This window comes from Procambarus clarkii, chromosome 4, assembly GCF_040958095.1.
Source record: "Procambarus clarkii isolate CNS0578487 chromosome 4, FALCON_Pclarkii_2.0, whole genome shotgun sequence".
In the NCBI taxonomy this organism is placed as follows: domain Eukaryota; kingdom Metazoa; phylum Arthropoda; class Malacostraca; order Decapoda; family Cambaridae; genus Procambarus; species Procambarus clarkii.
Window position 1 is genome coordinate 41,202,139 of NC_091153.1, and position 25,924 is coordinate 41,228,062.

General features: G+C 40.4%; 1 protein-coding gene across 1 annotated transcript in view; it reads left to right on the top strand.

Moving 5' to 3' along the window:
• The window catches only part of LOC123750599 (serine/threonine-protein kinase minibrain), a 156,497-nt gene that overhangs the window by 79,053 nt on the left and 51,520 nt on the right, over nt 1-25,924 (top strand). Inside the window, 2 exon segments of the mRNA XM_069333700.1 lie at nt 3,579-3,737; nt 15,983-16,152. Coding sequence (XP_069189801.1) covers nt 3,579-3,737; nt 15,983-16,152 — 329 coding nt within the window.

Here is a 25,924-nt window from a genome sequence, read left to right on the forward strand (position 1 = left end):
CTGTGAGGGGTCGGCCAGTTATGTTCCTTATGTGTAGTGGAAGCGTGTTGAACAGTCGCGGGCCTCTGATGTTGATAGAGTTCTCTCTCAGAGTACTTGTTGCACCTCTTAAATGGGGGTATTCTGCAAATGCTGTCATGTCTTCTGGTCTCATGTGATGTTATTTCTGTGTGCAGGTTTGGAACCAGCCCCTCTAATATTTTCCATGTGTAAATTATTAGTGTATCTTTCCTGCCTGCGCTCAAGCGAATACAGATTTAGGCTCTTTAGTCGGTCCCAGTAGTTTAGATGTTTTACTGAGTGGATTCTAGCTTAACTAGTACAGTATCTTGAAAAGTACCATCATTGGTATTGCATCTCCTGTTTGGAAAGTCCTTGTTATCCAACCTACCATTTTTCTTGCAGTCGTGATGGTTACTTTATTGTGTTCGGTAAGGGTGAGGTCTTCCGACGTGATTACTCCTAGATCATTTACATTGCTTTTTCGTTCTATTGTGTGATTTGATTCTGTTTTAAATATGGTTTCCTTATTTTATATATTTTCTTTCCATAGTGCAGGAGCATGAACTTATTTTCATTAAACATCATATTATTATCTGTGGCCCATTGATAATAATATGATAGCCTACTTTTAAACCTCTTTCATCATATGACAAGAGTGTCTTTGACTGTTCCTGTTATGAGTCAAGGGATGGCTTTTAAATCTGTGCCAAGCCTTGTTTGTGGCCTCGGCTGCCATCTGCTGTGATATCCAAACCAAGGCTGATCAGTAGACTTTATTACATACTGCAGTGAGGAATATGCCAGTGCTGGAGGTCAAGTATACGACTGGTAAATACCTAAGCGCAGTTACAAGACGTGAGCTTCGCTTATGATGTCCTGTCTTCTCGGTACTCTGTCATATGACGCCTTGAAATTACTGACGGTTTTGACATCCACCGCCTTCTTTCTTGTTCCAGCTGTCTACCACTCTGCTAAAAGTTAACTTCCTAATGTTTTTTGGCAGCTTCGTTTCCTTAGTGTCCTTTCCTTCGTGTCCTTAGTTTGAACCTTTGTCCTCTTGTTCTTGAAGTTGCTGTTTTCAATGATTCTTTTTTGTATTTTGTTCATTTCTGTTACTGTTTTGCACGTAGTGATCATGTCACCATATTTTCTTCTATCTTCTAGCTTTAGTATATTTAATGCCTCTAGCCTCTCCTCGTTGCCCTTGTTTTTCAGTTCCTGAAGCTATTTAGCTTCATGTCTCTGCATCTTTTCTCGAGTAATGATATGCTTCTTGAGATATGGGCACCATACAACTGCTGCATATCTCACTTTGGTCTCACAAAGACCTTTGGACCTTTCTGTGCTATTGGAAAGCATAGCATAAGCTCCTTGCACAATGTTCTTTGTGTGATCCTTAGGTGACAGTGTTATTATCCAGAACCACTCCTATAACTTTCTATAAAAATTCTTTAAAGCTTTTCCACATCATTTGTAGGTTGTGTGGGGGCCTATTTTCTATCCCACATTCGATAACATGGTATTTATTCATATTAAATTCGCCAAGTGTTGCTCAGTACACTTTTGTCCAGGTCAGGGCATGACGATTGTCTTAAGTTTCTTGTCTTTCCTAGTAGCTTGGTATCATCAGCAAACATGTTCATAATATTCTGTATTCCTTCTTCATATACAGTATATATAGACACTATAAAGCACCTAAACTATTGGGATTGTCTCAAAGCTCTCCAAATGTACTCTCTCTCTCTCTCTCATCTACTTTCTAGAGAGTGAGAGAGATAGGTAGAGATAGATAGATAGATAGATCAAATAATACTGTATATACATGGAAAATATTGGTGGACCAGGTCCCAAATTTACACAGTAAAATGCAGTAATAACAAACTGGAATGAACGATATGGAATGAAACACAGAATAGAACCAGTGAAGGACAGAGGTGCCATAGGCACAATCGGAGAACAACACTGTATGAGCATCAGAAGTCCACGGTTGTTCAACATCATCCCAGTGATTATAAGAAATATTGCCGGAACTATAGTGGACAGTTGGAGATTGAACGGCAACTCGCATGAAGTGTGACAGTCGCTCTAAAATCCAGCCCAAGTGGTTGGCCACCATTCTTTTCCCCCATCCCATCCCAAATCCTTATCCTGATCCCTTCCAAATGCTATATAATCGAAATGGCTTCACACTTTCTACTGATAGTTCCCTTCTCTCATCCCCACTATATAGAATACATATTGAGAGCTTTGAAACAGCCCCAAATAATTTGGGTGCTGTATCGTGTTGTGAGCCATACGTTTTCTATAATCCCTCTATTTCAGCAATCTCTCCTGCTCTTAAAGGGGAAAGTGAGTGCATTCAAGGAGAGACAGCACCAGTGATTTGATTAGTATGAAAATTATGGTGGAATGCTTGGATTTGAATATATTCTCATAATCCATCCTGTCATCTTTCTGGCTGATGCTGTATTTGTTTGGTTGTGCTCACTCACTAAATGTCAGGTCTTCAGACATCTTTATTTCCATATCCTTTAGACTTTTCAAAACACTCCCTCAATGCATAGAAACATAACTGGCCATCCTCTTATGGTGTTCAAAAGAGACCTCGATAAACACTATTCAACTAACACAAACACTCAGATAAACTCAAAGGATACCTGATCAACCAGGTTGTGATTCATATGTGAGGCTCTGAGCAGGTGCATCCAACAGCCTAGATGACTAGACCACCAGCGAGGTGGTCTAGTCAGAGACTAGGCCACGGGACTTTGATTCCAGGAACCAACAACAGGCAAAGCAAATCGACAGGTATCAGGCACCCAAATGTTTGGTGTGTCTTTTCTTGAGAAACACTGTTAAAACTGAATATTAATATGCAAGGTAGGCAGACGAGGAGTCGCAATAACGTGGCTGAAATATGTTGACTAAACCACACACTAGAAAGTGAAGGGACGACGATGTTTCGGTCCGTCCTGGACCATTCTCAAGTCGATTGTGATAATGAAGGGACGAAACATCGTCATCCCTTCACGTTCTAGTGTGTGGTTTGGTCGACATATGCAAGGTACCTTACCTTGAGGTTACCTTGAGGTGCTTCCGGGGCTCAGCGTCCCCGCGTCCCGGTTGTCGACCAGGCCTCCTGGTTGCTGGACTGATCAACCAGGCTGTTGGACATGGGTAGCATTGTGTGTTGGCATGAATTGGTGGCATTGTTAATTGGCTTGAGATTCAGTACCTGTACTGGGTTTTGGTGGCTGTATACTGGCAACCTGTTATTGGTAGTGCTGTTATATGACCACATCATATATTATCCATGTTTTAGTATGTTATTGGACTATATTCAGAGAGTTCACAGAATTTGTTTTGTATCCGCTGGTGCAGGTGCTAAAGGCATTTACTTTGTTGTACTGGGCAGAGTAGATGTTGTAGCTGTATGCCACTATAAATTCATTAATGGTTTATACAATATATAATTGTTGAGCAGATGTGTATTGTTCTAACAACTCTTTATTTGCCACTATATGTTTCCATTGATAATATCAGTACTGTACACTAATAACTTTCTTCTATTGCAGGTGACATGGGAGGAGGGTATGGGGGTCGTCCAAACCTCCTGTATGGCAAGTTGTGTTCTGAGGATCAGCTGCAGCAGTTGGGGGTCTCGCTGGAGTACGTCCCACCTGAGGGTCAGCTGTCCTCTTCACATCGAACCCCGCAGCAACCTCCTTCCCATGGTAACTACTACTCATCGAGTTAAATGATAATAAACACACTCCTATTTTCTCTATTTTCTCATTCTCATTACATACATCATTAGCATTTTTTGTAGTTTCTTAATTTTTCCTATTTACCATATTTAATTGCTTAACTGAATTACAATGAGTTGTTGAATACTTTTTCTCCTATGCAAAATCTCGGACAAAAACTAGATTGGGTCCGTGCGCAAGGGTGATGGAACTTTCACAGATGTCAACAAAGAAATGAGTGAAATACTGAGGCTTACCTAGCTTGATAAGCTTACTTGTAGCTTGATTACCAGCTACAGTGTAATTCTATTTTTGGTGAACCCCTAAACACATTGCTGATGAATGATGATCCAAACGAATTCTTTGTAAATGTGACACCAACATCGTACCATGTGCTAGATGTGTACATCACTGTCGTACACAGCATGCCCATGCTTTCTGCACCTGGCTCAGATTCCTCGCACAGGCAATAAGCATCTTTTGGAGACAGAGACTAGATACTGGTGCTATCCCTGATATACAGTTCTTAAAACAGTGGAGATCGCACCACTCCACACGAGGTAGCAATGCTGATTAAAAAAAAAAAAAAAACTATTGACCGAGAGTTCTATCATACATCATAAAACCCCTGAAAAAGTGCTAAAAATTAAAATTACAAAACACACAATCTCAGCGTCTACATAACCCTGGACAACACGGGTTCAGAACAAGGTGCTTTTACCCCTGACAATAACTAGACCACTATGATACATTCAGTATGGTCTCAGATCCCATGGAAGACAATCAAACTGCTGATGCAATATGTACAAATTTCACAAAAGCTTGCGACAAATATAACCATGGTGTTAGTGCACATAAAATGTGCACTAAAGGAATTGATGATAAAGTAGGGAGATGGATCTTCAACAATCTAATGAACGTAACCAAAGGTGTAATAGTCAATTTAATAAAATCTCAATCATCCACTGGAAAATGTTCAATTTCCCCAGGATACTATGCTTGCTTCAATCCTTTTTCTCATCCTCATATTGGACAGGGACAAGGATGTAGACTAGAGTGCAGTATCATCCTTTGCAGATGACTTTAGGATTTTCATTAAAGTGGACAATATAGAGGGCATTGCAAACCTCCGTCTGATGTTAATCAGGTCACAAATGGGCTAAAGAAAATAATGTTTTAATGAAGATAAGTTCCATCTACTGCACAATTAAAAACAAAACAAAAATATTGAAATGGAAACCACAAAATATAAATATAAAATGCAGTCAAATTGCACTTTTAAAAGAAAAACAATAAAGGATTTGGGGGTAATATCAGAAGAGCTTAATATTGAAGAATACAATAACGTTAATAAGAAAGCTGTCATAACTACAAGAAAAATGATAGGTTGGATAATAAGAACCTTTAAGAAAAAGAGAGAGAGAGAGAGAGAGAGAGATCCAGACCAATGATACTTGTTTTCAGGGGTGAAATATTGTTGCACACTAACAGCCCCATTCAAAGTTAGAGAAATTGCTGATCTGGAGGATATGCAAAGATGTTTGGTTGGCCGAATCCACTAAATCAAATATCTAAGTTATTGGGACCGATTAATGAACAAGGTGCATCAGGCTGTGAGCAGCCGCATCAAACAGCCTGGTTGACCAGTCCAGCAACGAGGAGGCCTAGTCGATGACCAGGCCACGGGGATGCCAAGCCCCAGAAACACTTCAAGGTAACTTCAAGGTAAGGTGCGGCCACAGATCCAGACGGACAAAGAGACCCATTACAAGAGGAAGTTAGTGATCAACAACACAAATCTGCAAGATCCCCTCCTAAAGCTATCAGCAAAGAGCCATCTTTGTAGTGTAGTGCAGCTGAACCATGATAATACAACAAAGCACGGACGTAATCTGATAACCTGCCGATATTTTGCATGGGGGTGTGTGTGTCAATATGGGCTATCAGGAAGAACTAATGGAACATGCAGATATAACAATGCAAGAAACTGCAGAAATACCCTAAATACAGGAATATGTTGTTCTGATAATTGCAAATCTTTCCTTCTAACTATGTATTATTATTAACATCTTTATTGACAAAATTTAATTACAATTTTGCCTAATCTGAGGATTTCAATTAAGTCTTAACACTATCGCTCGCTTTGGACACCGATCACGTCCATTTTTTTCTCTTGACTCCTAGCCGTGAACAGGACTCGCGTCCACTACAAAAATATTTGTATAAAAATAATTTTTTATCCGATCGACCTCGGGATAGTTTCAAAATAAGCGCCTTTAGAATGCGAACAATTTGATTCCAAAATGAAAGATGTAACACGAAACTTGATGTCAGAACACTTGAAAGATTATAAATACGTTTTTGGGACTAAATTTTAAATTTTAAAATGTGTTAAAATTCTATTTATTGTGCTATTATTATGGGACTAGTTTTAAAATGCGTGCCTTTATATTGAGAACAATTTGATACCAAAACGAGTGATGTAACATGAAAATTGATGTCAGAACACTGGAAACATAAATAATTTTGACGATGAGCATCCAAAATTAAAATATTTGTTAAAATTCCAGTTATTGCTCTATTATTATGAGACTAGTTTTAAAATGCACGCCTTTATATTGCGAACAATTTGATACCAAAATGAGCGATATAACATGAAAATTGATGTTATCGAACTGAACGAGTATACACATTAGGTTGTGGTGTGCAAATTGGTGCTCGTTCACGTGTAACTTTAGGTTTTGCTGTGGAGAGTCTTGCCAGGCTTTTGGACATTATATACATATACATCTGCAGGGAATTTAATTACGAACACAATGATACCAAAACGAACGACGTAGCACAAGAATTAAGGTGAGAAAACTGTATACTGTACACATTTAGGCGTCGCTGCACGCTCGCCCGCACCATTAGCCCCATAACATCAAAGTCTGCGGTGCGCGCGTGGCGTGGGCGATAGATAGAGTGAGGATAATGCTGGTATTCACTGTCACACAGGACAGAGGGTCATACACAAGACAATAGGTCTAAACTGTAGGCTGGAGCACATATATATCATGATTACAATCAGTGTTTTAAAATTACATATTTGTGCATTAAAACTGTGTAAACATTAGCTAAACAAAGAGTTTTAAGGGGCACAGTGAGGATGCACCGAAACTTCCTCAAACACACTAAAATTTTTTCTGAATAATGTATTTATGGTAAATGTTCCAACTTTTTCTAATGGATCAACATAATACTATGAACAGAAATAATGGTAACAAAAAAAATGAAAAAGAAAAAATTCACAATTTCAAATTATTTCTAAAAATCTTAAAATGTCTCTAATTGGTGTTTTTATTAGCAGTTGGTCTCGGAATGGCATATAACGTTCATGTTTTATTTATAAAATATTGTTTGAGAGTATAGTTTACTTTAAAACATTTTTTCAATGTGGCCATCCAAATGTGCGCCAAATTTATTTGTAAAAAATTTATAACCAAACGTTATGGCTTTATGACTAAACAAAGTTAATGAGACCTTAGAACTAAGAACTTTGCACATAATACTGTATGTAAAAATGGTGAGAATTGGTCAGAAACTGAATTTTTTATCAGGTTTCCAAGCTGAAATTCCTATTTTAGAGATAATTGAAGTTGAAGTTAATGACAATGAATATGGGTAGTTCTAATTAATGAATTTTCTTGTATGTTTTGATAAACATTGCTTGGCATTTGTACTCGAGTATGTGAAAGTTGTAGTTCAATATGCGTTGAAATGAAGTCAAGAAAAATAACCCCCTAAAACACAGAATACAGTATAAGGATATGTTGGGGATAACTGTAAAACAGACACTGGGCCCCATAACACTTTAGTGCGCGCGGCACTCGTGAAAAAAAAAAAGCGCCTGGTGCGCACTGCGTTCTGGGCGCTCAAGCGTAAACACAAAAAAGTGTGTAATCTTTTCACGCTCCTAACATCAATTCTCTAGCTACGTTTTTCATTTTGGTATCAATGCGTTGGCAATAAAATTCTCTACAAGATCATATGCATAAAATGTCACCAAAGCATTTGCTATCCCACCACGAAGTAAATAAACACGAAGATGACTCTCCGTGACACCCAAACAGGAAGTAAATGTTCATACTCTTTCGTTTGTTGCCAGCCTCTCAGTCATCCTACAGCACTTATTTTGATATCACTGAACTCGCAATAAAATTCCCCACCCAGACATATGCCTATCAATGTCTAATTATGTTCCGCACGAGTGTGGGAACTGGGCGAAGCGTTAGCCGTGATTTCAGCAGCGCCGACACTGTTGTGATGCAGCGCTTTGAAAGTTTATACTTATTTCACTGTCCTGACATTATTTCTGGAGCTACATATTTCATTTTTATAGCAATGTGTTCGCAATAGAAAGTTCTATAAGAACATGGGTAGAATTGGCCAACAGAGCGTCAAATAAATTTGCGGCGAATAAAATCTTACGCGTGTTTGTACCCGTGAGCGTAAAAAGTTTTTACTTTGCTCATGTTTTTCAAGTTTATACTTGTTTCACACCGTTTTTTTTGTTTGTATAGTATTCGGAATAAAATTCTCTACACAGACATATGCATATAAATGTAGAATCATGATCGCGGCCAACACAAGAGTGTGTGGAGTGGGCGATTACCCTCGGTGTGTCACCAACTCGATAGTCTCTCCTCTAAGTTACAATACATTGCCGTTTTCTCAAATAGGCACTGTGCCTATTAGAGAAAACGAAAATTTAATGGCAAACATATTTATACAAACCCCAAGTCGATCGAGTAGTATATACCCACTATAACACGGACCGTAAATTTACGTCGTGATCCGACAAGCGCTTAACTAAACCGCCCGTAAATCCAAGTGAAGTTCTCAGAAAAGTGTTAACTGTCTAATGTTAGATTAGACATGTATATAAATGAAATTGGGTGGATATAAATAAGAGCTGCCTTGTATGGGACAATCGGCCTTCTGCAGTTACCTTTATTCTCATGTTCTTATAACGAAACATATATATACAGTACTATATATATTGCAGCAACTTTATTGCCCCTAAACTGTATAAGTGATAAGGTCCTCATCTGGTCCTCATCTGGTCCTCATTCATCAATACAACCTAAATAGATGAAGAGAAAAGAGAATAGTTTGAAATCTGTAAATAAATCTGCCAAAAAAAGTCACACAACTTCTGCCACCTGTTGCTGATTAACATGTTGACCGATTTTGGTCCAACTTCACATGCTTAGTGCCGGATATGCATTCTCCACGATATATAAGTCCCAACAAAATCCGCATAGAAGCAAAGGAGAGAAAAAATATAAAATAAAAACTATTAAAATAAGAAAGGGGTTGTCAGCTTTTTGTACAAAGAGACATAAGAAATATTGCTAATGGGCAATGTATTTATATGATATATAAAGATAAATTTGACATAACAGGACAACTTTTGGTGTAGAATAACGTAGTGTAATCGAAAAAACTGTATGGGTGGCCATTCAGCTATCCATCCATGCTGTAAAATAACTGCCAAATTTTGTTGTGAGAAATTTGGACCCCAATTTGAAGACCACTTACTCATCACCAAAGGTCTAAACACCATGATCTTTTGCAACGATGTATAACAAGAGGTGGCCCACTTGAAAGTTGGCAAAAAAAAATTTTTGTGCAAAACTAGCCAACTTTAAAGGCAAAAATCTCAATATGCATCATTTCCAATTTGGTTTTGAATGACACCATTAGATTTAGCAGATTTTTCTATACAAGAGTAACTTTTATTTAGGTTGGGATCTGAATTCCTTGTTCAGCCAGAGGACTCTGAAAATGACATACCCTGGTGCAATATTGAAAAAATCAAATTATGATTCTCCATCTTCTTTGTGCACTGATCATGACTTTTTTTTCTTTCCGGGACACATTCGACTAAATTCTTCACCCTTAAAAAACTGTAGTTCCCTTTCCTTCACTTCCTTGGGAACTGACTTGCCCTAAATTTTCTTAGGAATTGCTAGTATTCCCTGTTCTTCTTTCAGCTTCCTAGCTTCGCGAACCATGTATTCTGAAACCTTGAATTGCTCCATTGTCTTTTTGATAGACCAGCTTTGTGGCACGAGGGTTAGGGTTTGTATTTTTTCTTGGTGCTTTGCTACATGGAATTTTAACTTCATTTCTTCAGTGAGTTTATTGAAGTCTTGGCAATTTGTGCATTGTTGGCTAGAGCTTGGTACCAACAGGTTTTGTCAATCAATATTTCCAATTGCAGCAATCTACTCGGCAATTATTTCCTGTGCTTGGCTAATCTTACGCTTTGCATAACCATGCTTATCCCTTGCACTAACTGGTTGATATTAAATAGGTGAGATGCCTAATACTGATAAACTTGTGTTTACACTTTCACAGATTTCCATATTATCAGCGGGGCCATCAGATTCAGTAGAGCTGGACTGGCTCACCTGCTTACTGTCGAATTACTTTCTGCATGATGTGCACAACTTTTGGCCAGGCTTAATACTGACTCTCAGCATATCTGACATTTTCTCTGCAGTAGCTACTGTGATTGGTTGCAAATCTTTTCGCTTCACACGGCATTTCTTCTTGAAGGGATTGCAGCAAGTTTTTTGTAAAAATTCAAATTTCATCAACAGCAAAGCTTCATGATGGAGGCACACTTGAGATTCTCCATCCCAGTTCAGTTCACTTCGCTTAAGTATCAGTTTTTGATATTCTGCACTATACTGTTTTAGAAACTTCAAGCCTTTGTTGGGAGTGTAGGTTGTCTAGTGACATTCAGAAGAGCCATGCTCATGGCTAGCAAAAGCACATGGCAATAAACCAATGGAATCCTGATTCATGATGTATCTGTAATCGAATTCAAATCAAATTATTTAACTAACTGAATACAGTAATTTCAAGTGAGACATGTAATACATTAATATTAATATTGCTTTTTTATTTATTTGTGTATTTATTGCAAGTAAATACACAAATAAGTAAACAGCAATGTTTGGCCTGCTGACACGAAACTACAAAGATGTAAAGATAAATATATAACAGGAACCTAAAATAGCACTGATTGTTTAATAATAATTTTGAATTCCACCCAAAAATGTTTTACCCAATGAAGCTTAAAATTTTTCCAATCAGTTTGGATATCAATTTGCTAGCAGTCATGGTCAGTGCACAAAGAAGATGGAGAATCATAATTTGATTTTTTCAATATTGCACCAAGGTATGTCATTTTCAAAGTCCGCTGGCTGAAATAGGAATTCAGATCCCAACCTAAATAAAAGTTACTCTTGTACAGAAAAATCTGCTCTATCCAATGGTGTCATTCAAAACCAAATTGGGAATGACGCATATTGAGATTTTTGCCTTGAAAGTTGGCTAGTTTTGCACAAATTTTTTTTTGGCCAACTTTCAAGTGGGCCACCTCTGGACATTTGGATACAACAGAGTTGCTATTGCATCACTGCATAATATTGTGCTTGTAATAAATCATTGCAAAAGATCATGGCGTTTAGACCTTTTGGTGATGAGCAAGTGGTCTTCAAATTGGGGTCCAAATTTCTTGAGACAAAATTCGGCAGTGATTTTAGCATGGATGGATAGCTGAATGGCCACCCATACTGCTTTTTCGATTACACTACGTTATTCTACACCAAAAGTTGTCCTGGTATGTCAAATTTCACACTCCTACAGGCAATAGAAGTGATTTAACAAAGGGTAAAAGTTGGTCATTTTTGTGGTACTTACGCATTAACAGAACGAGAGCCCATTGAATATCTGAAGACATTGAAAAACTACAAGCAGATGTTAATAAAGTTTTTGACTGGGCAGCAGAAAATAACATGATGTTTAACAGTGATAAATTCCAGGTACTTGGGTACAATATAAATGAGAACCTTAATGATATAGGGTACAAAATGCAATCAAATCTGCCCATAGTAGGAAAGCAGCATGTCAAGGATTTGGGAATAATGATATCCGGTGACCTAAAGTTTAGGGAGCATAACTAAGCAAATAATGCGTCAACCAGAAAAATTATATGATGGATTATGAGAGCTTTCAAATCCAGGGATCCCATCACAATGGTTGTACTATTCAAATCACTTGTGCTGTCCCATCTTGAGTACTGCTCGGTACCCACTTTCCCCTTCAGAGCAGGAGAGATTGCTGAAATATAGGGAATACAGAGAACATATACGGCATGCATAGACACGATAAAGTACCTAAATTATTGGGATCATCTTGAAACTCTCAAAATGTACTCACTAGAAAGGAGACGAGAAAGATATCAAATAATATACACATGGAAAATACTGGAGGGCCAGGTATCAAATCTACACAGAAAAATATCAACATACTAGAGTGAACGACATGGAAGAAAATGCATAATAGAACAAGTGAAGAGAAAGGGGTGCCATAGGCACAATCGGAGAACAATGTATAAGCATCAGAGGTCTACAGTTATGCAACATCCTCCCAGCGAGTACAGTATAAGAAATATTGTGGTAACAGCCGTGGACATCTTCAAGAGAAAACTAGATTGTTTTCTTCAAGAAGTACTGGACCAACCGGGCTGGTGGACATGTGGGCCTGCAGGCAACTCCAAGCAACAGCCTGTTGGGCCAAGCTCTAAAAAGTCGAGCCTGGCCTTGGGCTGGGCTTGGGGAATAGAAGGACTTCCAGAACTTCATCCAAGTACCATCCAGATGGTTCATAGTTATATAGGTAGTAGAAGTGGTAAATGTTTATGGTATTAAGTTGACTGAAGTGGAGAAGAACTAAAAGAATCCCATCAAGCAGGTATCAAGCAGGAGATTACTGGTGATGAGATACCCTCAGTGCTTGTACCCACTTCCTCACTGCATCACTGCTTTCACCTCGGCTCTCGTCGCTGCCTATCTGTTACGTATTGCTTCATCACTTTCACTCCTATAAAAATTGTCAAAGATTGTAGATTTAGCCTTAATATCTGAATGTGCTGTCTTGCTCATTTGATATTCAGTGCTATCAACACTTCTTGAGATCCCATTCTCCACCTTCTTATGTAAACTTTCTTAGGCTATCTTAGTTCAACTTTCTTGTTAAATGCCAACAGGGATCTCTTTCTCTTTCCTCACTTGTAGTAGCTTTTATTGACAAAATACATGCATTGAGCAAGGGCGTTCATAAATTTTGTGGATATTTACGACAAAATCATGGGAATAAGTGCTCCAATGCCTTGTGACAAATCAAAACAATCAGCCATGGACTTATGACGTCACGTGGGTAGGTTGCTCCCAGTATAATCACGGGGCAAACTAGACCCATCCACTTTATTGCATATTTTTATTTGGACTGCCCCACTTGCCTCACTACTTTATCACTAATTTTATTTAGACAGACAATAAAATGAACAACTCTCATATCTGGGTAAGTAGTGTCCAGAAGACATGTGGTCATCTGTACAGTACTGAAATGTTTTTAGAAAAATATGTTCAGAAATTTTTATCTGACAGAATTGCAGATGACATCAGTAAAGAGAACACGTTTTATTTAAAATACTGTTTTACATAGCTTTGCAAGATTACAGTTTTTTTACCAATTTATAACATTGTGACGTTGGAAATTGACTTCTTTAACCCCTGCACTGCACCTGTTTTTGGCAAAAACTTCATAGTGCAATTGTTAAGGACATATTTTTGTTGTTTTTATATATGTTCAGGTAAAGTTGTTTCAGATCAAAATGTTTCCAAACTCAACCATTTTCATTTCAAAACACAAAGAGTGATGAAAATATTAATAAACATTAAAATATAGCCTAATTAAAAAAAAAATAGTACAACTCTCAGAACGAGATTTCTCGGTTGGCGCAGCACAGTGGTTAAACACATTCCGTTTGTAAGTTGAGGACTGCCTGTACATGCATAGAGTAAAAATGTGTGTTTGTGTACATCTGTAATCTATTGGTATGTTAACACTTTCGCGCACTCCGCGCGCCACCCCTCAACTGTGCGATATGGGACCCAGGGTGTCACGGGAGCGCGCGTAAATTCTGAAAAGTGTATACTCTCTTCAACTTTGTCACCTTAATTCTCGTCCTACGAGATTAAATTTTGTATCATTGTGTTCTCTACAGCACTAAATGCATATAAACTCCAAAAGCCCTGCTAATTACCTGCAGCAAACTGAGAAAGTGCGAACGAGTTACCCTGGAGTGCGCAAACGCAATAAAATGTTTTCACTATTTTCACTCTGGTCACGTCAATTTTCGTCCTAGGTCTTTCATTTTGGTCTCAATGGGTTCGCAATAGAATTCTCTAGAGGAACATTAGCATATAAAATTAAAAACCTGGTCACGCTCCAACCGCCGATGAGTTGAAGACGGGCCACGCGTTAGCCACAAGTGAGCGCTCAGACGCCTTCCAGCTACACTCCCAATTCCCGCCCTTTTCAAGCCTTTCTTTCGCAATTTTCTTCCTGGAAGGGCCTTGTTCATGATCACTATCCATCGTGGAGTAAGCGTAGATAGTTTCTAAAGCCGCAGTAAGAAATATAGCCACGGAAAATAGCCGAAATGTTCACACGTTTGAGATGCGAGGGGAGGCAACATTGGTCACAACAGTGGAGCGAAAACAATGGGCCCACGGCGTGTGCCAAGCCACCTGAGGGCCACGAGGCTCAACATAGAAAATGGGAAGACATCGGTGCGCATTTTAAAACCAGTCCCCAAAAAATCGGATAAAAACCTGATTTTTGGCGATTTAAAGTGGATGACGCAATGCTGCATCATCCCCGGCATTACCGACAGTAAATGGATGATGCAATGCTGCGTCATGCCCGGGTGAAAGTGTTAACATAAAAAATTTGTCTTGTGGGCAGATGGTAAAAGGTGTTTTTGTTGTGTTTCATAATTTTCATGAACACAACATGAAATTTTTTGTATATATTGGAATGAATTGTCATCATGTTGACCAAACCACACACTAGAAAGTGAAGACGATGACAATGTTTCGGTCCGTCCTGGACCATTATCAAGTCGATCATCCTGGACCACAATCGACTTGATTGTGGCCCAGGTCCAGGACAGACCGAAACATTGTCCTCTCTTCACTTTCTATTGTGTGGTTTGGTCAACATTTTCCAGCCACGTTATTGTGACTCCTCATCTGCAATTGTCATCATCTATCCTGACAAGGTCATCAGGTTTTCAGTAAAATGTAAAAGTGTAAAATGCCCACAGAGGATTAATAGCGGGTTCTGCTATAGACCAAAAAGTCTCCCTTCTAACGTTTTTCTAATGTGTTGCACTTGAATGTTATCTTTACGGCTTAACAGTACTTATTTATACTCAACTGTTTCTCTATTACCTTTTTTAATTCAGCATTTTTTTTAAATGATTGTAAAATCATTCAACATTGATTCAACATTGATTTGTTATAAATTCATTAATTTTTGTAGGATTTCAAAGTCTGAATTTAGGGATCTTCAAATTGTGTAATTATCATTAATACTGTACTGTATATACTTTATATACAAACAATAAAACATCTAAATTATTGGGACCGTCTCAAAGTTCTCAAAGTGTACTCTTTGGAAAAGACATGAATCGTATCAAATAATGTATACATGGAAAAGAACCAGGTCCCAAATTTGCACAGTAGAATAACAACAAACTGCAGCAAAAGATATGGGAGGAAATGAAGAATAGAACCAGTAAGGAGTAGAGGTGCTATAGGCACAATCAGAGAACATGGTCTGAACATCAGAGGTTCATGGCTGTTCAATACTCTCCTAGCAAGCATTAGAAATAAATAACTTCTTGCAAGAAGTGCCAGACCAACCGAGTTGAAGTGGATATGTGGGCCTGCGGGCTGCTCCAAGAAACTGCCTGTTGGACTTACTGTAGTTATCTTAAGACGAGCCTGGCTCCAGGCCGGGCACGGGAGGAGTAGAAGAACTCCCGAAACCCACTCCAGGTATGATTCATGTGTGTATATACTGTATATATATAAATATACTGTATGCATGTATTTATGTATGTACATTATATTATATAGCTGCCTTCTGAATGCAATTACGTAAATACCTAATTGTAGTTACAGAATGCGAGTTTCACTCGTGGTGTCCCATCTATTATTCTTGTATACTACTAGTATATACTGTACTAGTATTCTAGTGTATTTTAGGAGTATTCTTATAATTTGGATTATTATAATTATTATTATTATTTTTGTTTTTTTCAGGCTCGGTTGGTGGAAGTCAAATAGCAGTTGGCGGTGGAGGTGCCTATAAGTCAGTTCCATTACAGGCCCTCCACCGCTCTCCAGCTGAGCGGAGGTACCGCGACCCAGCACAGGGCCCTTTACGGAAACTGTCAGTCGATCTCATCAAAACTTATAAGCACATAAATGAGGTTGGCATTGCCTGTCTATCTTGATATTTTTTTTTTTTTTTATTTTCTTTATGCATGTGTGTGTGTGTTTTGAGGCAGCATGTGTTATAACATTTGTGATTAGAGTGGCATCCTAACTTGGAACTTGCAACGTCTACTTAAAGGCGTTTATCTAAAGTTTCAGATGTCTCCTGGGAATTGCATCTTAGATCGAGTTAATATTTAGCCTTAGTAGCTTGGCACCTTTGTGCAACTTGTTAGGAATAATTTTTTTTAATGTTTTCATTTTATATACAGTACGTATGTAAATGTCAAGTACTGTAAGACCAGTTTGCCTGGAGTTTCTGCCATCTAGCCAGCCACCTTATTCACTTTTACCTCTTTGCTGAGTCCACTTTTAAATAAAAAGTGCCATACCTTGAGGTTACCTTGAGATGGTTTCGGGGCTTAGCGTATTCTCCGTGGTCCGGTCGTTGACCAGGCCTCCACATTGCTGGACTGGTCAACCAGGCTGTTGGACACAGCTGCTCGCAGCCTGACGTATGAGTCACAGCCTGGTTGATCAGGTATCCTTTGGAGGTGCTTATCAAGTTCTCTCTTGACGTATTATCTATCTATGGAATATTTTCTTCTGTGCAGGCCATTGGTTGGTTTTTGTACCGTTTCCTGCTTCACATTTGTCTTTTGTGCCTTCCACCTTTGTGTGCTGTGTTTGTGAATGTTTTCACTGGATGCATGCCATGGTTCCCTTCCCTGGTAGCCAGCTTCTCTCTCCCTTGTTAGGGGGGGGCTTGAAGGTTGAGTGAACAACACTCACGATTTGTAGTCCTAAGGTTCTGGGTTCAATAATCGGCAGACGAGGAAAAAAGAAATATGAGTTTTTCACCCTGATGCACCTGTTCATCTAACAGTAAATAGGTACCTGGGAGTTAGACAGCTGCTACGGGCTGCTTCCTGGGGATGTGCAACAAAAAAGAGGCCTGGTTGGGACGCTAAGCCCTGAAATCATCTTGAGATAATCTTCCTTGCTCCTCCAGAATTATTTTCTCTGCTGGGGTTGTGGTTTTTACCTTTCCATGTTGACTCCTCTCAAGCCCTTTCACTTCCAGATAGTGCTTGGATTTACTTTATGATTCAAAGCATTTTGATGTGGTGATAGTAGTTAGCTGTGTGACTGTATGCACCCGGTTCTGTAGTCTGTGTTTAACCAAGGATGCGCTTGAGTTGTGCGAGTGGAGTCACAACTCCACTCACACAACCTCTGACCTCTGACCTGACGTGTTGAGGTCAGAGGTAAGTGTTTGTTCAGCTGAGATGCTTTTCCTGTGTCTGGCCTTCTACTAGTCGGTGGGGTGATTCACGTGGCCTGTATTCCTCACCACTGGTTGGAGGATTTGTAGGTCTTTTGTGTTTAAGCCGGCTGTTATGATTTTTTTGAGGAGCCTGGTTGTTCCACAACCTGGTTGAGGTTGTGGATGATTGTGGAGCCTGGTCTCAGGCTGGGCTCGGGGAGTAGAAGAACTCCCAGAACCCTCTCCAGGTATGCTCTTCAGGTATGCTTCAGATATCTACCTCTGCCTTACAATGAAGTGTGCAGTTTTTATGGTGCGATTCAGTGTTTTTGGACACTGATAGCCAATCCTCCTGCCTGTCATACTGCCTGACTGCTTGTTAAGTTCAGGAGTTCTTTCAAGTACAGTATGTGCTATTGGCGGGTGTTAAACTTCTGCTCTGGCGAAGCTATGCTCTCAAGTGGTGGTTTATCAGGCTTCTGCAAGATTGTGCATTGTGGTTCTGGCTTCTGGTGTTCTTGGCTGTATTGGTTAGTATGATCAATCTTCCATTGTTTTATGAGGAGAATATTGAACATCTTGTATTCGGTAAGTGTGCCAAATATATGATGATCTCCTTAGCCACCTCTGCTTAGGCCATCAAGAGATCAAGAGACTGAGCCTTGGGTGATCTGACTTCCCATCCTTTTCCCTATTTACAGGATCCTAAGGGACCTTTGGCAGAGGTGGCCATCTGCAGGGAATGGCCTTTAGGGGCAATTCTGCTTGGAGTTTTAATGGGTATGGCAGAGCCTTCTATTCCCCTCCTCATTCCCAGTAGCAGGCGATGAGTCACAGTAACGTGGCTGAAGTATGTTGACCAATCCACACACTAGAAAATGAAGGGACGACGACGTTTCGGTCTGTCCTGGACCATTCTCAAGTCGATTGTGGACCATTGACACAATCAGTCCGTCCTGGATGATTCCCACAATCGACTTGAGAATGGTCCAGGACGGACCAAAACGTCGTCGTCCCTTCATTTTCTAGTGTGTGGATTGGTCAACATCATTCCCAGTATTTCTTTGGGATGTGCTGAATACCTCCTCTGCTCCTAAGCGGGTGCGTTTCTGAATCCCAATGAGGTTCAAGCAGATTTGCCAGGTTCCTGCAGCAGGTATGGAGTGAAGTGCATTAGAAGACCATGAACTGTTTTGAGAATTGGTTGTTTTTTGCCTTATAACTGTGGTATGGGGTCCTGGCTTTTGTCTTGGCTGGCAGGCAATGCCTCATTTTACTTTGACAAGTAGCAGATGTTTTGTCATAAGCAGACACTTGACTTGAAAGATGTAGCCCCCATTTTTCATTTTTTTTTTTTTTTCGAGGGATCCTCTTTCGCGGCAGTCAGTTGTTCTCTGTTGGGACTTGGCAGCTCCACGTGTAAGTGCTTAAAAATTACCTTTGGTTTTTAAGGCAGTGGAAATTAAGGTGTGCACCCAGTTTGTAGAGATTCTCCTATTCTGTGTGGTGCAGGCGTTCTTGGGCAGTTGCATGTCAATCTCGGCTTTGGCTACGGATTCCTCATTTTTTGTCCTTGTTGTCTGCTGCCACAGCCGTGGATACTGTTCCCAAGTTGTTCACTATGGTCTGGCGGCATGGAATAGCATGCTTGTACATGGCTTGTTTTGTTCCTTCAAGCTGTTTTGGATACTTTCAAAGAGTTCACTTGGTCACTTTCCCTCCGGTTTGCTATCCCATTCTTCGCTTTGTCTTCAGAAACCTCAATGGGAAATATCACGAATGGTATGGGGGAAGCAGAAGACATTAACCCTTAACATGCTCGGGGTCTAATATCCTGCTATCCACACAGGCGCATGTCATTTTGAAAAAAAAAAAAATTTTTTTTTTTGCTAATCTGTTAAGTTCTGTTCACTGATCACGGGAAAAATAAAAAAAAATTCTATTGTACTTACTTTTGTTGCAATAGAGCCGAGAAGCTCTGCGATGACGTCACAATCTGCATGGTCGCTCATGCAGTACACGCCCGGGAGATGTTGCGCGCGGTCCTCAAACAGCCAGAGTTGCCACAAATATATTTTCGCGCTATTTATTTACAATGTCTAAGCGCATTTTATCTAATTTTTTTTCACTAATTGTGTTTCAAATACTGTTTGAACATATTTTGTATCAATAATTGTTGCATATTTGAGTATACACAGGCGCACACAAATGTTTTCAATTACGGCAATATAATATGTCATTACAGTCTATTATATTATATGTTCTGCTTATATGTTTACATATTTACACACTCGCACACGCTATACACACTTTGAAGCACACTTAGAAGATTTCTAGACTGTGGTAGTCATTGAAGCAGTCGACAGCACATAATGGGATACCACACGTTTCACACCATGTTTGCACAAGCTTCCGTTTCTTGTCTCTACGTGTCGTTGTTTTACACACCAAGCAATCACGTTGGGCTATTGCACGCTTCACACCAGGTGGCAAATACTTAAGTTTGTGTGCTAAGAAGCCTTCAGTGTGAGCGAGGCGTGGAGTACCAGCATGCTGCAACAGTGGGTTTATGATGGGCCGCTGAATACCTGGGACATCTTTTGCAAACTTTCCTAATAACTGTATTGCAGCATCAAATACAAAGTCACGGAAAGTGGGCTTACGTCCAGTTCTCACAAGGTACATGTTGAAACAGTTCAGCATGCTCATGTCCACAAGATGGAAGAACACTTTTTTCGTCCACCTACATGTCTTCCGCACACACTCTGCAGTGCCAATCATCATGTCTGATTTATCAATCAACCGCATGTTGATATTATAGTCTAAAACACAGTCTGGCTTATATAGTGGTGCGTTTGTTTTATGGCTCACTTTCCCACTGTTCACCATTGTTCCATCATGAATTGTTGTCAACAAGTTCACCTCTCTTTTGTCTTTCCACCGAACTGACAGAATGTTATCACTTTTCCTTCTCTGACACTCACCAACTGCAATGTCGTTGTCAAACACAGGCATTTCCCTTCGTTGTGGCTTTACTGTACCAACCAATCCGGTTCTATTTTCTAGCAAGAATCGAGCTAGCAAGGGACTTGTATAGTAATTATCTGTGTATAAAATGTGTCCCTTGTTCATCCACGGAGCCATGATGGTCTTCACTACACTCCCCGAGAATCCATGTTCGTCGTTACCGGGAATGTCTACATCACTAGCCGAGTACAGAATCATGTGTAACACGTATCCTGTCTCACAATCACAAAGAACAAAAAATTTCAGGCCAAATCGGTTTCGTTTTGAGGGAATGTACTGTTTGAATGGAACACGTCCCGTGAAAAGTATGAGAGATTCATCAACCGCCAGCTTCTGTGCTGGTACGTAAAAATCTCTGAATTTTCCAATAACATCGTTCATGTAGTGCCTCACTCGCCACAGTCTATCATCAGGTGTTCGGTCCTGAACACTTCCAAAATGTAGACACCTGAGGAGTATCTGAAACCTGTCTCGTGACATATATTTCCCGAATAAAGGTGTTGGTATTGTCTTGTCCTTGCTCCAATAGTCATTTATTGCATGTTTGTGACAGTGCTTCATCAACAAACAGAGTGCCAAAAACACATACATTTCCGCCACTGTGGTATTTTTCCAACGCTGCAGTCGTGAAAATTCTGTGATTTCCCTCTCAATCAGGTAAGCAGCATGCAGGTTCGTTTGGTGTACAATGTATTCCATGAGTGGTTCATCATAGAATGCTGTAAAATATTCCATCTCAGCCATGTCCTCACCTTGATTAGGGAAAAGGTTTGTAATCCCTACATCTTTATCGTCAAAGTGAGGAATATTAGGAATAAAATCGTCACCATCACTCCACTCAAGTACACCAGGCGTCCTGCGAGATGCAGAGGAAAGACGGCGAGGAAGCGATGCATACCGGCGACCAGGAGCTGAATACCGTCTGCGAGAAGCACGGCGGCTACGTGCACGTGAGGTGGGTGCACGTGAACACGAGGGTCTTGGTCCCTCATGTGGTGCCATGCGGTGGCGCTTGGCTGGGCGAGATGCTGCTGACGCGACAATTTCTCGCCCAGTTACACCACTGGTACCAGCCACAGGCTCAATAAAACTTTGATCTGAGTCACTAAACCCAGAAAAGGAGTCACCTCCCTCTGACTCGTCACCCTCAAACAGAAAATATCCACAGGAACTGTGAGGTCGTGGTAGAATTGGGGTAGAAAATGGGCGAGGAGGCATGGGAGAGCGTATAGGCCTCGCCATGGCATGGCGGTCATTCTCACTTTCACTGCTGCTGCTACTATCTCCCGACAACTGTGTATAATCCTCATCGTTGTCTGAATCGTCAAACACACTTTCTTCACCTTCAGAGAATAATTCGTGGGCTATTTGCTCTGGGGTGAGGGACTGAGTGATGCGTGCCCGTGAGGCGTTTGACCGTGCGCTCGCCATGGTGACTCTCGCTAAACTGAGGCCTCCCATGCCATCGGAGCGTGAGCTGGATTTTTTTTCAAAATGGCCGCTGTTTACTAGAGCCCCTGGGCAGCGTATGGGACCCCCAGCTACACCGCGGGCCATTCAAATCGTGCGCGGTACCCATACACTTCATATGAAGTGAAGCGCAGTTGACTGGTAAAACGATTTACACTTCATATGAAGTGATGCGCACTTTAAGGGTTAATGTACATGAATGTGAATCAGGTGGAAGGAACATCATTGACAGTGATTGGACAGCTTGTAATGAATCATACAATGAAGAGGCAGAGGACGAGTAAGGTGAAGAGTGAGGAAGAGTAGTCAGGTGAAACAGAACGTTTTGAAACAGACAAAATGGGATGACTTATTAAGAAGGACAGAGAAGGTGGAGAAGAGTATGAGTAGAATAGAAGTAGGGTTTGGATGGATAAAGTAGATAGAAAGGTAGAGCTGCCACTATTTATTCAGAATGATTACAAGACAAGAATGGAACGCGTCTCTTCTTAAACAGTTTGGTATATTAATGGACGTTAACAAGTAACTACTGTAAGGATTCAAAACAGTTATTTTCCACAATTCAATCTTAATAAGTAAATGTCTTTCACTTTAGCTTTCACTTTAAAGCTTTCACTTTATCATTAGTCAAGAAACGAACCAGAGGTCTTAGGTTATCAGATTTAAAATAATTAAAAAGTTTTAGAGAGATTATTTATTTATTTATTATATACAGTATATTCATGATGGGTAATTATATTTTGTGACTTTATTATAATCAACAATCATTCCGAATCAGAGTCACTACACAAGAAATTGAGAGCAAAATATGACTGACTGTCCCTGGGAATATGAGAACATGTATATAATTCAGGAAACACAAAGTACATCACCTTACAATCACACTCACCCAGGTCTCAGAGTATAAGCTGGTTAGAGTAGGGGAGGGGGTATGGCAGACAGACAAGGCTCTCCACAGGCTGGGAGAGGCTATCTTGAGGTTATCATGAGATGATTTCGGGGATTAGCATCTCCGAGGCCCAGTCCTCGACCAGGTCTCCTTTTTGTTACACACCCCCCAGGAAGCAGCCTGCAGGCCGGTGTAGTAGCTGGCCTACAGACGGGGAATCCTCAGTGTAGAGTGAGGACACTCTATCTATTCTAATGTACAACTGCTTGAGTATATAAGGTGGAGCCAAGAGTCAAGCCCTGCTTATTAGAAGATAGTCTCTGGCTATCTTCTTACCACTAGACAGCGGCTTGTTGGCTGGAAGGAACACAGCCAACCGTGTGCAGTTATGAGCTTAGCAGAGAGCGAGGTCACTAGACACGACCTGACCTCTGCCCAGCATGTGAACATCAACACTTGTGGGGTGTGATTTTTGAAATAACGAGTATTGACAGCCTGGTGCTGCCAAAATCCTGTGTAAACCCACTACTTGTTTCAATGAATATACAGTATTATATACAACCATTTATGGTGTTTCAAGGTTACATTTTCTTCTTTGTAAAGGAAAGACAAACCCAATACTCGAGACAATTCATCTGTTGTGACGGTTGTTCTTGACAGAGTCGTTGATCTTGGCTTAATGTTCCAACAAATCCTTTTAGTTTCCAGAACAAGATCTCTGTCTCTGGAGGTGGTGATGAGATATGAGCTTATACCTGTCATCACTTTTTGAGGACAGAAACATCTTGAGACATTACACACAGAAATCACAATAGCGTGATGCAGTATATCAAATGAACAAATCCACAAAGGCCGTGATGAGGGTTTGAACCTACTCACGGTTCGAACCTAGTGAGAGCAGTAGCACTGCAGGTTGTAATTCTTTTAACCATGTCGTGGCACAGTTGACTAAGGTGCAGCTGGGAACATCCCATACATAGGTTCGAACCCTCATCATGGCCCTTGTGGATTTGCTCATCTGAGACATTTGTCAAAAATCCTCAACAATATCATTAAATGAAAAGACATCAGATGCTATCCTGAAGACTGAAAAATATATTCTTGATAGCAGGCTCCTTATTAAACAAGCTAAAGTGGAGAAAGGGAGATACAGTACCTATGGTAAAATAATGAAAGCATATGTTGATTTTACAAGTTAGAACTATGGGGCAGCAGCTGTTGGTTTGATGGGTATGGAAGACGTTCCCTGGTGAAAGTAATACATACCAGAACTGGAACAACGCATCTGTTATTCAGTTGTGAACTTCACCAGTGAAACCAAGTTTGAAGCAAACAGGGTGATGGTGAATTTGAATTTCTTCAAACCAAGTTTGAAGAATTCCTTTCAAGGATACATAACAAGCAACAACTAATGAGCTTGTAACATAAGTTTACAGGTTTGGGTGATAAGACTCAAAGAGTTTAGTTACTTTTTTATATTTGATATAATCATGGTTACAGCAGTTGGGTTATTGGAGATGTAATGACGTGTTGTGATAGCTGTGACGACACCTGGAGCGTGGCAGAGAGCTCGATCAAGGCCAGAGGTAGAGAACTCTGATGTGGGGTGAGAGCGTAGAGCATGGAGCTCTTAATGTGGGCGGGGTTGGAGAGCTCGAATGCGGGGACTAGAGAGAGTGTAAGCTCGATGCAGCCAGAATCTGGCTGTCTGCTCTGTAGCGAGGCTGAAGCATTTTGTGAGGGTAGGAACTGGACTCGTCGAGTGTTACATTGTTGCTGGTGAATGTCAATGGGTGTTCTGCGGCATCTCTCAAGCATCTATACTGAACAACTATGGAAGGACTTAAGATGATAATAGCAGTAATTTATAACCCTCCATTAAATGATAAAAGATCCAGACTGGAGTTTTGAGAAAACGGCTTCAGTTGCATGCAGGAATGGATCCACTTTCAATCATGGGCAACTTTAACCACAGAAAGACAAACTGAGAGAATGGAGAACCACGTGGCGGTGCAGATACACGTAGAGCTGAACTATTGGACATGGCAATCAAACTGAGCCAATGTGTCAAGGGACCCACAAGAATGAGAGGCAACGATGAACTAGCTAGACTCTACCTAATATTTGCCCTGAACGAGTCAGACAAAGGGAAAGGCAAATTAGAAGGCCCCCCCCCTCCATGTGAGTGAGTGACCACAGCATACTGACATTTGAGTATCTGGTGGAAGTAGGGATAACCTATCCAAGGAAGGGGTCAGATAGGAAAAGGCTGGCTTACCAAAGAGGAAACTATGATAAGATGAACTTTCTAATCGGAATGCCATGGAAAATAAAACACGGAGAAAAGACGGTACAAGATATGATGGACTACATCACCCAGAAGTGCCAGGAAGCTGCAGACAAGTTTATCCCAGCCCAAAAGGAGAAAAATGAAAAGCAACAGAAGAATCCATGGTTCAATCAGACGTGTAAGGAGACAAAGCAATAAGTACAAGAACATGTACATGTACTTTTACTTGGGGAGTAGAAGAACTCCCAGAACCCCATCAACCAGGTATGTAAAAACTACAGAAATAACAGAACACCAGAGAGCAGAGGGAGATACCAGATTGCAGGAATGAGTATTCACCTAGTTTTGCTTGCAGGGATTGAGCTTTGCTTTTTCGTCCCGCCTCTTAACTGTGAATCAATCAACTGTTACTAACTACTAACACACCCAGGAAGCAGCCGGTAACAGCTGTCTAACTCCCAGGTACCTATTTACTGCTAGGTAACAGGTGCATCAGGGTGAAAGAAACTGCCCATTTTGTTTCTCGCTGGTGCCGGGAATCGAACCCCTGTCCACAGGATTACGTGCCCAGCTTGCTGTCCACTCAGCCACCAGCGAACCACACACACAGTATGAAAATGACATTGCAAGGAAAGCCAAGACCCAACCAAAGCTGCTCCACAGCCACATCAAGAGGAAAACAGCAGTGAAGAAACAAGTGATAAGACTTAAAAAGAGAACAGATAAACAAGGAATGACAAGGAGGTGCGCATGAAGAACGCGACAAGAGATTCCAGGTCTTCACAATAGTGCAAGGAGAAATCCCTGTACTGAGAGAGGAGGCAG